Source organism: Littorina saxatilis, linkage group LG13, assembly GCF_037325665.1.
Source record: "Littorina saxatilis isolate snail1 linkage group LG13, US_GU_Lsax_2.0, whole genome shotgun sequence".
NCBI classification, from domain to species: Eukaryota; Metazoa; Mollusca; class Gastropoda; order Littorinimorpha; family Littorinidae; genus Littorina; species Littorina saxatilis.
The window spans coordinates 1,248,445-1,261,854 of NC_090257.1; the positions used below are offsets into that span (position 1 = coordinate 1,248,445).

Genomic DNA, 13,410 nt, shown 5'->3' on the forward strand with positions numbered 1-13,410 from the left:
GTATGAGACCAAGTGGAGGAATGGCCGTGGTATGAGACCAAGTGGAGGAATGGCCGTGGTATGAGACCAAGTGGAGGAATGGCCGTGGTATGAGACCAAGTGGAGGAATGGCCGTGGTATGAGACCAAGTGGAGGAATGGCCGTGGTATGAGACCAAGTGGAGGAATGGCCGTGGTATGAGACCAAGTGGAGGAATGGCCGTGGTATGAGACCAAGTGGAGGAATGGCCGTGGTATGAGACCAAGTGGAGGAATGGCCGTGGTATGAGACCAAGTGGAGGAATGGCCGTGGTATGAGACCAAGTGGAGGAATGGCCGTGGTATGAGACCAAGTGGAGGAATGGCCGTGGTATGAGACCAAGTGGAGGAATGGCCGTGGTATGAGACCAAGTGGAGGAATGGCCGTGGTATGAGACCAAGTGGAGGAATGGCCGTGGTATGAGACCAAGTGGAGGAATGGCCGTGGTATGAGACCAAGTGGAGGAATGGCCGTGGTATGAGACCAAGTGGAGGAATGGCCGTGGTATGAGACCAAGTGGAGGAATGGTCGTGGTATGAGACCAAGTGGAGGAATGGCCGTGGTATGAGACCAAGTGGAGGAATGGTCGTGGTATGAGACCAAGTGGAGGAATGGCCGTGGTGTGAGACCAAGTGGAGGAATGGTCGTGGTATGAGACCAAGTGGAGGAATGGCCGTGGTATGAGACCAAGTGGAGGAATGGCCGTGGTGTGAGACCAAGTGGAGGAATGGCCGTGGTGTGAGACCAAGTGGAGGAATGGCCGTGGTATGAGACCAAGTGGAGGAATGGCCGTGGTGTGAGACCAAGTGGAGGAATGGCCGTGGTATGAGAAAGCCTGACCAGATCTGAGACGGTGAGATGAATTGTGTACGTGTATTCCTGAGGTCAGAAGAATAAATGTTCATTGTTTGTACTGTCAGTGTCACAGTAAGTTGTTGGACATCTCTGTGTAGAATTGATAGATTTTAGCTGATGCAGTGTTGTTCTCAGGCCTGGCTTTTCAGTCATTGACACATGTAGACTTATTTAATCTGATGCATTGTTGTGACCAGACCTGGAAACCCATACAATTTCGCCCGTACTGTGTACGCATGATTGTCTAGAATACGATCAGTACGGTCAGTGGAAAAAAATAGGATGAGAAAAATTCCTGCACTACTTTTCTTAACAAGCGCATCCCGAAGCCGATCCAGTATGTTAAACATTGAAAGAAGCATTTGTTTCAAATGTATTGGTAAACTTAATTAACGGTGCGACGGACGCGGGTGAATCATGATTGAATCATGGATGTTCAGATGCCGTGTGGAGTATGCTCATTTTTCTGAAAAAACACCAAGTTTGTTTGATGACTTCAAGTGCAAAAATGGGGTTCCCAGGTCTGTGTGACCCCTGGCCGGTCGACCAGCTGATAGCTTTCACCCTTTGACATGTAGGAACTCTTCTGACTCAGCCATTTTTTCATAGCCAGGACATTCGGACCTTTATTTATTTTCAGTCCAGGTCTAACTCAAACTGACATATTGACCTCTTAGTCGAGGAACAACACTGCTCGTGTTTGTGTGTAAATGGCTGTGTGCGACAGTTAGTTTTTATGATGGTAATTATTGTATTTTTGTTATAAAAAGAGTTGGTGTGTTTGTTGAATGAAATTTAATTTTTTTAATTGGTTATGCTCAGTTTGCATTTGAGACACCTACCTACTGATCATTTAGCATGCAGTAACAGTGTATTCTTTCTCTCTTTTTGTTTTGTTTGTAAATACTCGCATGTCTTAGTTTTCTGAAAGGGTGCTATATTTTCAAAACACTGAAGGATTCTTCATACACTGTAGATAAGAGCAAATTCATTACAAAGTTATGCTTATGTTATCTATGGAAAATACATGTATGTTTAAAGTACTGAAAACAAAGTTCAGATTTGTTAGGCTTTATGTCGGAGAAGCTAGGATTTAGGACTGTGCTACTGTACGATTCAAAAATTGACACCTGACCACAGCGTTCTTAATAACCTGACCACAGCGTTCTTAATAACCTGACCACAGCGTTCTTAATAACCTGACCAAACAGACGGAAGCTAAATACAGTGGAACCTATCTATAACAGCTACTCAAGGGGTCAACAACAAGTGGTCCTTCTAGACAGCTGGTCATCATGGAAAGGGGAATTATTTTGGAAATAACCTTGTCAGTGTTCTTTGGGGTGGTCGTAATGAGCAGGGGGTTGCCAGGCCAGATTGGAGTGTAGTACAAGTGGTGCCAGGTTGGAGTGTAGTACAAGTGGTGCCAGGTTGGAGTGTAGTACAAGTGGTGCCAGGTTGGAGTGTAGTACAAGTGGTGCCAGGTTGGAGTGTAGTACAAGTGGTGTCATGGTGCTCTCAATTATCAATGACACTGCTACCCTTAACCTTCCCTGGTGGTCGTATGTCCGTGTGGACCCAGAAGGGTGTTTAATTGCAAATATCTCTTAAAGTTAAACTAGTTGGAATTTTTTAATGAGCTTTTAAGAATGCCTCAGGTACCTAAACAGCTCTTATGTCCTAACATTTCAGCGAGAAGTAATTAAAAAAAAAGGGTCATATTTAGACTACAAACATTGTGGGGCCGTGCGGACCCATGTTTCTCAAATAAGGAAATGAGAAGCATTGGTCCGCACGGCCCCGCGATAATTTATGTGTGTAGTCGATAACCCGGACATGCGAAGGTTAACATGAGGCTCCTATCATGAGAGGACTCCTCCCAAGAAAGGACACTTTCTGTTGTTCCTTTGTCTATTAATATTATCTTGATCAATTGCACCTGTCGTGAAAGGCCTCCTGTTAAATGTTAACCTGTCCCAATGGTGTCCCTTTATTAGGTACCACTGTATCTCTTACTGTTTGTACTTGTGTCAATCTGATGCAAATTCCAGTAATTGTAGATGATAGTGTATTATTCAGAGAGGAAGAATGTAAAAATTGATGTTGGACATGTTGAAGTACAGACCTGATTATTTTTCTTCCTGTTATTTCTCTTTGGTTTTTAGTTCATAAAAATGTTCTGACCCTGTTAATGGCAGCAGCTTTTGGTAAAATAAATGAAAATGTTACAAAAAAGTTGCAGCTATTTGTGTTTGTCCACATTTTTTATGAGTTGATTCTGGCATTCATTGCTACTTGTGTGTGCATACACACACGCACTTGCGCACACATACCGGTACATACACTCACTCACACACACAAACACTGGAACACACACCCACTCGCACAAACAAACTCTCCCCTAAACACACACACAACACTAATCTGAATGAGATCAGAACAAAGAAAATAAACAACTTTCTCAACAACTTTTTATTTTATACTATGTTATTAACACGGCAACTTTTGTCAGCTGACATATAAGACTTCATATAACATACTGTACCACAAGGAACTTAGTCGATAAATATCGACAGGGCAGCCCTTTTCACTCACAACAAATTTGATAAAACATGCATCCAACATTTTTCAAGTACTGTAATTTATTCAACACATTTCTGCACACAACTACCAATGTTGGCAGCAACACATATATATATATTCCAGAGTCCTCAAAGTATTTGCATGTGGGCTTTGATTTTATATGTACTTTTATTTGCCGTTATGGATTTGCTGACAATAAAAAGAAAACAGTCATATCAATGTAACCTTGCTACTCTACAATAGGAAGGTTTCCGCCAGTTATCTCTCTTTGAGGTTTTGGGTGCTTAGAGAGTACCGTGCCCCTTGCGGGGGCATCAAACATCGAGGTCACAAGCAGGGTCAAGGGGAAGGTCGGCTGGGCAGACAGGAGACTATTGGCTCAAACTGATAACGCTGATGTTACATTAAAACTGAACCATATTTGTTCCAAGACACTTTTTAGATCAAATATGGCCATTGACAAACACCGTTTCAATTCTGCAAAGCAGGAGTGACCATAATATAAACTTGCTATGAAAGTACAAATACTGTAATATCAAATGAGAAAGATGCACCTTGTCAGTCAGCCTTCAATCTATTACAGTGGAACCCCCCTCTAAAGACCTCCACAAATCTGAGAGAATGAGGTCTAAAAACCAAGACAGTCTTCAAAGGGAGGTAAATTTAAACAGACTTTGAACAGAAAATCTGAGAAAAGGTCTTAAATTGGGGGGTCTTTACAGGGGGGTCTTTACAGGGGGGTCTTTACAGGGGGGTCTCTAAAGGGGGGTCCCACTGTACGGCAACACTTGTACAACTAGTCTACACCCAGCTGTCACAAGAAAGACGCCTAGCTTTGCTCTGCAGCCTTACAAATGAGAGATGTTCCTGCGATTTGCATAGTGATACAATTTCTAACTACACGTCTTGGCGAGGCTGGACTCCTCAAACCAAGTACCCATACTAGCGATCACAGAACATCGCAGATCTTTCACATTGTGCAAGTTCAAAACTTCCACGCAGGTACGTAAAACCCAAGAGTCCATAGGTCACATGATTTTAAACGAACCTGTCAATGAATGCTATTAGCTAGTTGGAAGATGACATCTCATAACATAATGTGATTAGTTCACAGGTCACCTAATTTTAAACAAACCTGTCAATGAATGCAATTAGCTAGTTGAAAGATGACATCTCATAACATAATGTGATTAGTTCACAGGTCACCTAATTTTAAACAAACCTGTCAATGAATGCTATTAGCTAGATGGAAGATGACATCTCATAATAAGAAAGTTCACAGGTCATCTAATTTTAAACAAACCTGTCAATGAATGCAATTAGCTAGATGGAAGATGACATCTCATAAACATAATAAGAAAGTTCACAGGTCATCTAATTTTAAACAAACCTGTCAATGAATGCAATTAGCTGAATGGAAGATGACATCTCATAACATAATGAGAAAGTTCACAGGTCACCTAATTTTAACAAACCTGTCAATGAATACAATTAGCTGAATGGAAGATGACATCTCATAACATAATGAGAAAGTTCACAGGTCACCTAATTTTAACAAACCTGTCAATGAATACAATTACCTAGATGGAAGATGACATCACATAAGCATAATGTAAAAGTTCAAAGGTCACCTTAGTTCAAAGGTCATATAATTTCAAAATGAACCTGTCAATAAATACAAGTATTTAATTGAAAGATGACATCAAGTGCGTACAGGAACTATGTGACAGTTCAGATGTGTCATCATTTTCAAATGTACTCGTCAATAAATTCAATTATAAACTCGATGGAAGATGAGATCAATGTATGTATAATGTGACAGTTTCAAGTCAAAACCAACAAATACAAACTAATCAATGTGATGAGATGGATAAACTAACACATTGTTTTTCCTTGTGACAACTATAATACAGCTTTCAGAGTAAGTTTTCTTTCAACAATCCTTACTGGTAGTCATTTAATGATAACAAAATAAAAATAAAATAAAAAAAACACTTCAGCCTTATCCACATATCATTACAGCCTAATGCTGTTGGACCCAAATATTGTGCTTGGTCTATTTACAAACATGATGGCGCTCCAAGTACATTTTCTTGTCTTTATTTGGTGTTTAACATCGTTTTCAACCACAAAGGGTTATATCGCGATGGGGAAAGGGGGAAGATGGGATAGAGCCACTTGTCAATTGTTTCTTGTTCACAAAAGCACTAATCAAAAATTTGCTCCAGGGGCTTGCAACGTAGTACAATATATGACCTTACTGGGAGAATGCAAGTTTCCAGTACAAAGGACTTAACATTTCTTACATACTGCTTGACTAAAATCTTTACAAACATTGACTATATTCTATACAAGAAACACTTAACAAGGGTAAAAGGAGAAACAGAATCCGTTAGTCGCCTCTTACGACATGCTGGGGAGCATCGGGTAAATTCTTCCCCCTAACCCGCGGGGGGTGCTCCAAGTACACGTATTAACTCTTAATGATTTAAACGGAAATCGTTTGGCACACCGGTACACTTTCCTGGGCAGAGACAATTCATCAGCAATCCAAAAAGAAATAAATTAGACATCTGAAATGTTCATGTCAGTCTTGGACAGTTTCATACAGGCAGGGAATTCAACACACCCGTAAACAATAGGATACGTTGCAACAACATGCAGTTATACTATCCACATGGATAAACAAATCTAAATAAGTTAGAGCGCTATTTCAACATCTGGGAGGCAAAGAGAAGTAAGCTCTTTATGTGCATACGACATTTGCAAGCTTCCTTTTGTTTACTTGCAGCATTTACTTCCCTTTGTTTACTTGCAGCATTTACTTCCCTTTGTTTACTTGAAGCATTTACTGCCCTTTGTTTACGTGAAGCATTTACTGCCCTTTGTTTACTTGCAGCATTTACTTCCCTTTGTTTACTTGCAGCATTTACTTCCCTTTGTTTACTTGCAGCATTTACTTCCCTTTGTTTACTTGAAGCATTTACTTCCCTTTGTTTACTTGAAGCATTTACTTCCCTTTGTTTACTTGAAGCATTTACTTCCCTTTGTTTACTTGCAGCATTTACTTCACTTTGTTTCTCCAGATCTTGTAATAGCGCTCTGCCTCACTGGTTTCAGATTTGTCACACAACGGAGGTACGAGTAATGCTACATGTGTGGGCGGAGATGTAGCTCAGTCGGTAGCGCGCTGGATTTGTATCCAGTTGGCCGCTGTCAGCGTGAGTTCGTCCCCACGTTCGGCGAGAGATTTATTTCTCAGAGTCAAATTTGTGTGCAGACTCTCCTCGGTGTCCGAACACCCCCGTGTGTACACGCAAGCACAAGACCAAGTGCGCACAAAAAAGATCCTGTAATCCATGTCAGAGTTCGGTGGGTTATAGAAACACGAAAATACCCAGCATGCTTCCTCCGAAAACGGCGTATGGCTGCCTAAATGGCGGGGTAAAAAACGGTCATACACGTAAAATTCCACTCGTGCAAAAAACACGAGTGTACGTGGGAGTTTCAGCCCACGAATGCAGAAGAAGAAGAAGAAGAAGCTACATGTGTGGCAGTATATGTCTGATCCAGTGCAGCATCAATGTTCTCTATTCTACTGTGGAACCCCCTTTTAAGACGACCCCTACTTTTCACCCCCTACTTTTCACCCAGTTTTTCTCTTCACAATGTGTGGAAATTTACCTTCTATTTTAAAACTACCTCTTGTTTTTCAAGACGTGCTTTTTAACGATTTTTGGAGGTCTCAAAATAGTCCGGTGGCAGAGGGCTGTTTTTTCCCAGAGCCTAGAAATCCCTAGTTACAATCGTTTCTTTGCATTTTTGAGTGCTTTTGACCTTAAGGTTGAAGAATCCGGCGGGTGTACAAATGACACCCTCTTGGCATTTTCACAATTCAAGATGGCGGCCAAGATGGCGGCCAAAATATGTCACCGGCCATAACTTTTGAACTATACCTCGTAGAATCATGATATTGGTGTCTATGGTAAGGTTTTTGGGGTCAAGGAATCCATTTCTAGTGATTAAATGAATATTCAATCAGTGTAAGTGGTTGAAATGAACAGTGGCTACTTTTGCGGCTCAGAAAATAAGAAAATCCAGCTTTGTTTTTGCTACAACAAACAAACAATGTGCGCCACATCGTTAATATCAATAGTGTAGAGAAGCAGAGATTATAAACTAATGGTTTAATTATGCAACTTTGTTATTACTCAGAAATATCCTCAGAATGTGCGTGCGCTCCGCCTTCTCACCGAAGAGCTACTCCGACCAGTCATCAAAAACAATGAACTGACCAACATGGCTTCTTTGGAAGAGGTGCTTACTGATCTCTCTGCTAAGAGTCGAACAACAAAAGCTTGGACAGAGTTAGTGATCAAACCGACACTGCTCATCATGCAGTTCACTCGGGCAACTCACGAGCCTGACTACGCCCTCCTCATCTGTACAATGGATCAGATGCTTCCATACTTTTTCGCTGCTCACAAACCCAACTATGCTCGTTACGGCCTGTTCTTCTGCCGCTCTCTTACCTGGCTTCCACCTGAAGTTGAACAGCAGTTCCTTCGAGGAAAGGGCCCGAGTGGCATCATTGGAGTCACACAAAATCCACAAACTGTGGCAACGTGGTCCTACAGCCAACACGCAGTCATAACACTGACAGGGGACTTGCAGACGATGACTGAAGAAGACAGAACACCAAAACTGGTGCACAAAGAAGAATCCAATGGGCGAATTAAAACTGATGCACAGGATCGCCAGTCTATCTGCTCCACGTTGTTAGATTGTGTTGATCCAATGGATCCCGACAGTCATCCTGATGGTGCTCTAATGAACGTCGTCACAGGAGCCATAGCACAGCAGGATGTGAACATCGACAGAGCATTGATACTGGGAGCTTGATGGATAGTGGATACTGGCAGATGGAAGCTTCAGAGTCTTCATGGCCGGAAGGCTTCTACAACCCAATCAAAAAACGGGTTGTTACCTTTTCTGGCAACAGAAAGGCTGTCAAAGTTGGCGACCCTGCTGTTATTGACCAGGAGGCAATTTATGCCAGAGTGATTGGCCTGATGGTGAGCCAGCGGGATGTGGATCTTGGACAGGTACTCAGTTGTGAATTAGCAGCATACCCCCCTTCCATGTTCCATCCAGATGGAAGTATTCGTCTTGCCACTGGGAAAGCATGTTTGAAGAAATGTCTTGCTGTTACAACATCTGCAAGGATGTGGGGAGAATTAAACCTTCTGTCGTCGTGGTCGATGTTTCTGCTGTGTTATGGACAATTCACTGGCCCGCACAGGGAACTGTACAAACATTTGTTGACTCTTTCAAGACATGGGTTGCAGATCGTCTCAGACATGCTGAAGTCCATCTGGTTCTGGACAGATACTATGACTACTCTACAAAGAGCAGCACAAGAGCAGCTCGTGATGGCAAAACAGGACCCTCCCGAGTTTACAAACTAACTGCAAAGTCTCCCCTCCCATCCAGGGATGCTGTACTTAAATGTGTCGCAAACAAAGTTCAGTTAAACCTCATCACATGTGAGCAAATACTCAGTGACCAAGAGTTCCTGGACGAAGGCACCCAAGACCACCGCCTACTGCTGACAGGTGTTGAGCCAGTGCCAACTGCAGTGTACAAGGGGAGAAAGAGAGCAGCGATTGACCTGTATTCAACTCATGAGGAGGCTGACATTAGACTTGTCAAGCATGCACTCTCGGCATGCCAAACTGACGATGCTCAGGTCTGTGTCATCTCAGATGATACAGATGTGTTTGCCCTACTGTGTTACCACTACCAAAAATCTGGTTCCTCATCTCCTTTGATGATGCAATCATCAGTCTACGGCAGAGCTTGTATTGACATCCCAGAGACGGTCAAGACGCATCCAGTCCTCATCCCACAAGTCCTGGCCATACATGGTATCAGTGGCTGTGACACAGTAGCAGCATGCTATGGTATTGGCAAGACAATAGCTGTTACCGTTTCAAAGAAGGGGTTCCTCTTGAATTCCCTTGGTGTGGTCGATGCACTATGGAGTGATGTGGAAAAGGAAACGACTGAATTCATGGCAGCTGCCTACAATGAATCAGGAGAAACAATGAGTGAGTGCCGTCTTCAGCAATGGGCGAAAAAGACATCCAAATCCGCTGGTGCACCCAAACTCTGTTCCTTGCCACCAACTACAGAAGCATTTGTGGAAAACATGAAGCGAGCACACTTCCAAGTTGCACAGTGGTATGCTGCATTGGAATCAGATCCACCACCTCTTGCTCCACTGGACTACGGCTGGGAAGCCGATGACGTAAACAGGTCTTTGTCTGCAATACCTGTGCCAGCAGGTGTTTCTCCAGCACCAGACTACGTCCTCTGGCTCATTCGTTGTGGCTGCGAGTCAGACACAGCTTGCAAGACAGGGAACTGTCGATGTACGGGCCGACAACTCCCATGTACTATATTCTGTGCCTGCACAGGTGGGCTTTCTTGTTGCAACAAGTTCACCAGCAAGCCTCCTAGTGATGATGACGACGAAGTTGACGATGTTGTGCAGGAGACGGGCTAAAAACTGACTTCAATCTAGATTCATCAGGTCATTAACATGTAACCAAAACGATGATAAAACGACGACGTTGTGCAGGAGAGGGAGGACAGGGATATTATGGCCGCCATCTTGAAAACCAAAACAAGTTGTGAAATAACTATACAAACGTAAGGAATGGTTTCCTGGACCCTTAAAACCTTATCCTAGACTGAACAATTATGAGTTTATGTGGTTTACTTCGAAAGATATAGCAAATACCGTATTCGGCCGCCATCTTGGCCGCCATCTTGAATTATGAAAATTCCAAGAGGGTGTCATTTGTACACCCGCCGGATTCTTAAACCTTATGGTCCAAAGCACTCAAAAATGCCAAGAAACGATTGTAACTAAGCATTTCTAGGTCAAAATACCCTGCCACCGGACTAAAAGGGGGTTCCACTGAATAACCAAAGAAGCGCCTTTCAAATATTGTTTACATTTATGTTTAGGTCCCTGAGTAACCTGCAAGAAAAGATTCTGTTCCCATAATGGACAAGTAGACTGGCGCATGGCATACTCATCATAATATCAAGGTACAATGACAATGTCATTTTGTCACAGACTGTACTGAAAATGAAAAAAAACTGCTATATTTTGCACAAATGCCCTGCTGCTTTGGAAATGTAATGCAACTGTCAAGCAAACAAACTCCATCTTTTCACATTTTAATCCAAATGCATGGAAAACAGGTGTGTTGTATATCACACATAAACATCCACTCCTGCTCTCTAAACTTAGAACAAAGAAAAGACCATTTTGGGAAATAACTCTGTCAGGTTTGTATGGGTTGTGAAAGAGTGACTACCCTTGTTTTTTCTCTGACAAATAACTTCACACATGCTCCTGTCCACGTGTTTCCGACACACCCCTTGCTAGTGATTGGCCCCTCCAATGTTTGTCCGAGTAAAAAAGCAAGGGCTTTAACTTTTTCACAACCAATACAAACCTGACAGAGTTATTGTCGGAATTCGTCTATTCACCATAACACAATAAAATGCAAACAAATATTCCAGTTCACCAAGGCATACAAACATATATATCACTTCCATTTTCACTTGTGCCTCGATCAGCATGAACTGTCTTCTTCTTATTGTAACTGTGCTATCAATAGCATGGCATTAAACTCAAGACTAAAAATATTCTGAATACATTGTACTATTTCTCACACTAGTCCCGAAAAGGTGGTGATAAACAATGGCAAACAGTATACCTTAAACAAAACTAAAATACAACCTGAAGTCTAACACTTTTGTAATCTGCAGATCATTCGGATTATTCAAACTCCACAATGGCATCGCCTTCGTTGACGGTGTCACCAGCCTTGAAGTTCACCTTTTTCACCTGAAACCAAAGGACAACAGTTCACATGAAATAAGACTGACCATAACAATTTGCATGATCAAATACAAGCACAATTAAAGTTCAGAAATTGTTAACAGATCTTCAGACCTTAAAGGCATAGAAAGCTGATGAATATACACGCTAATTGCTTTACCCAGAGCTGGAGACAGACTAAATGAAGTTCCCTGCAAAATATTGTGGTCTAGGAGCCCTTAAATGTTGAGATATTTGAATTTTTATTTTGATCTAGATGGTCCTATTTATAGATTTGGCAACACATGTAACGTTGATGCAAGGGAGCTAACACCGCGGCTTTGTTGACATCCTCACTTTTTCAGAGGCTAGAACAAGCTGTAATGCATGTATTATGGTCCGCGCATGGTGACATATCGTCATTATATGGTCTTATGGTGCGTTTGACATCGATTGTGGGCAAACTACACTTTGTAAACACGGGAGTGCGTTAGTATGCCTTTAAATGGTACGGTATGCAGAATCTTCATTTTTGATTCAAGTGGTCAAATTTGTGTGTGTGTGTGTTTTTATTTTTAATTTCATGAAGGTCAAAGTAGACTTTTCATGAAGGTCAAAGTAGACTTTTCATGAAGGTCAAAGTAGACTTTTCATGACAACCGTCTTTTCTTCCTTGTTCATGGGTTGAAACTCCCACAATCTGGTACATGTTTGACCTTTTTTACCCATCCGGTGCGACCCAGATTCAAACCCATGACCTTCCATAGGCCAGTGTCTTATCCCCTAGGCCACTGCACCCGTCTACACCAGTCTCAATGCTGGCTTTATGGGATGGTTAAAGGGAGCAACCAGACCGTTCATGTTTGGTATGTGACCAAGTGGAGGGGTGGTATGTGACCAAGTGGAGGGGTGGTATGTGACCAAGTGGAGGGATGGTCTGTGACCAAGTGAAGGGGTGGTCATATCCTGTGTCAGAGCATGACCAGATCTGTTACAGTGAGCCGACCTGTTTTTTCAGGGGAAGGAGTGTGATTCCAATGGTACGAGTGTGATGAACGACTGTATGCGTGTACTTACCTTGGAGACTTTGGCAGCCACCAGACTGTTCTGCATCTTCATGGCTTCCAGCACACACACCTCCTGCCCCTCAGCCACCTCAACACAAATAAACAAAATTCATATTTGGTTTATGAACGTTTTGCAAAGCTGTGTACCAGTGGAAACCATGTTACGTGAGTGATACTTTATTTCTTCAACAAAGCAATTTTTATCATTGAAGTTGATTTCCTGAATAAAACAAACACATTCCCTTGCCTCACCAACCCCCTCCTCCCCATGCACCAACCCCCTCCTCCCCACGCCTCACCAACTCCCTCCTCCCCTTACTTCTTACCCTCCCCCAAAAGTGGCGTATGGCTGCCTCAATGGCAGGGTAAAAACGGTCATACACGTAAAAACCCACCCGTACGAAAACATGAGTGAACTCGGGAGTTTCACTCCATAAACAAAGAAGAAGAAGAACTCCTCACCTGATCACCAACACTGACGACCACAGTCTTGAGCATGCCTGGCATGGGTGCCAGTATCACAGTGCTCAAGTCAACCTCCTTTTTCTCTGGCATAAACTGCTGCAGCTGGGCTGCGAAGTCATCCATCACTCGCAGTGAAAACTGAAAAACATACAGATGTTCAAATCTGTACAGTTGTACCTGCGATGAAAGGACACGCTTGGGGCTATCCAAGTGTCCCCACATTGCAGGTGGCCTGTCATGACAGGTATATTTTGGCAGAGATAACAGACAAAGGGACGCCAGAAGGTGTCCTTTTAAGGGAGGTGTCCTCCCATCAGAGGGGCCACACATCGCAGGTACCACTGTAATTACATGTAAATCAAGAACGTTGTTTGCTGTCCGGCCTGACATTAAATAACATATTCTTACTACAACTCACATAAATAGCATTAACTTCAGTTTGATGCGTTAGACATTGAAGCACTGACCCTGGTAACAGGGGGAGATAACTCCCAAAACAAAACAAACCCTTGACAACGGGTC

The 13,410-nt window shown here is 42.7% G+C and overlaps 1 protein-coding gene across 2 annotated transcripts in view; it reads right to left on the minus strand.

Moving 5' to 3' along the window:
• Positions 1-3,327: 3,327 nt before the first annotated feature.
• The window catches only part of LOC138946225 (propionyl-CoA carboxylase alpha chain, mitochondrial-like), a 34,726-nt gene continuing 24,643 nt past the window's right edge, over positions 3,328-13,410 (minus strand). For both annotated transcript variants that reach the window (XM_070317752.1, XM_070317753.1), the window contains exons 19-21: positions 12,886-13,026; positions 12,434-12,511; positions 3,328-11,383 (exon numbers count right to left, since the gene is read on the minus strand). In XM_070317752.1, the coding sequence (XP_070173853.1) occupies positions 11,315-11,383; positions 12,434-12,511; positions 12,886-13,026 (288 nt within the window). In that variant the 3' untranslated portion in view covers positions 3,328-11,314. The remainder of the gene's footprint in view (positions 11,384-12,433; positions 12,512-12,885; positions 13,027-13,410) is intronic.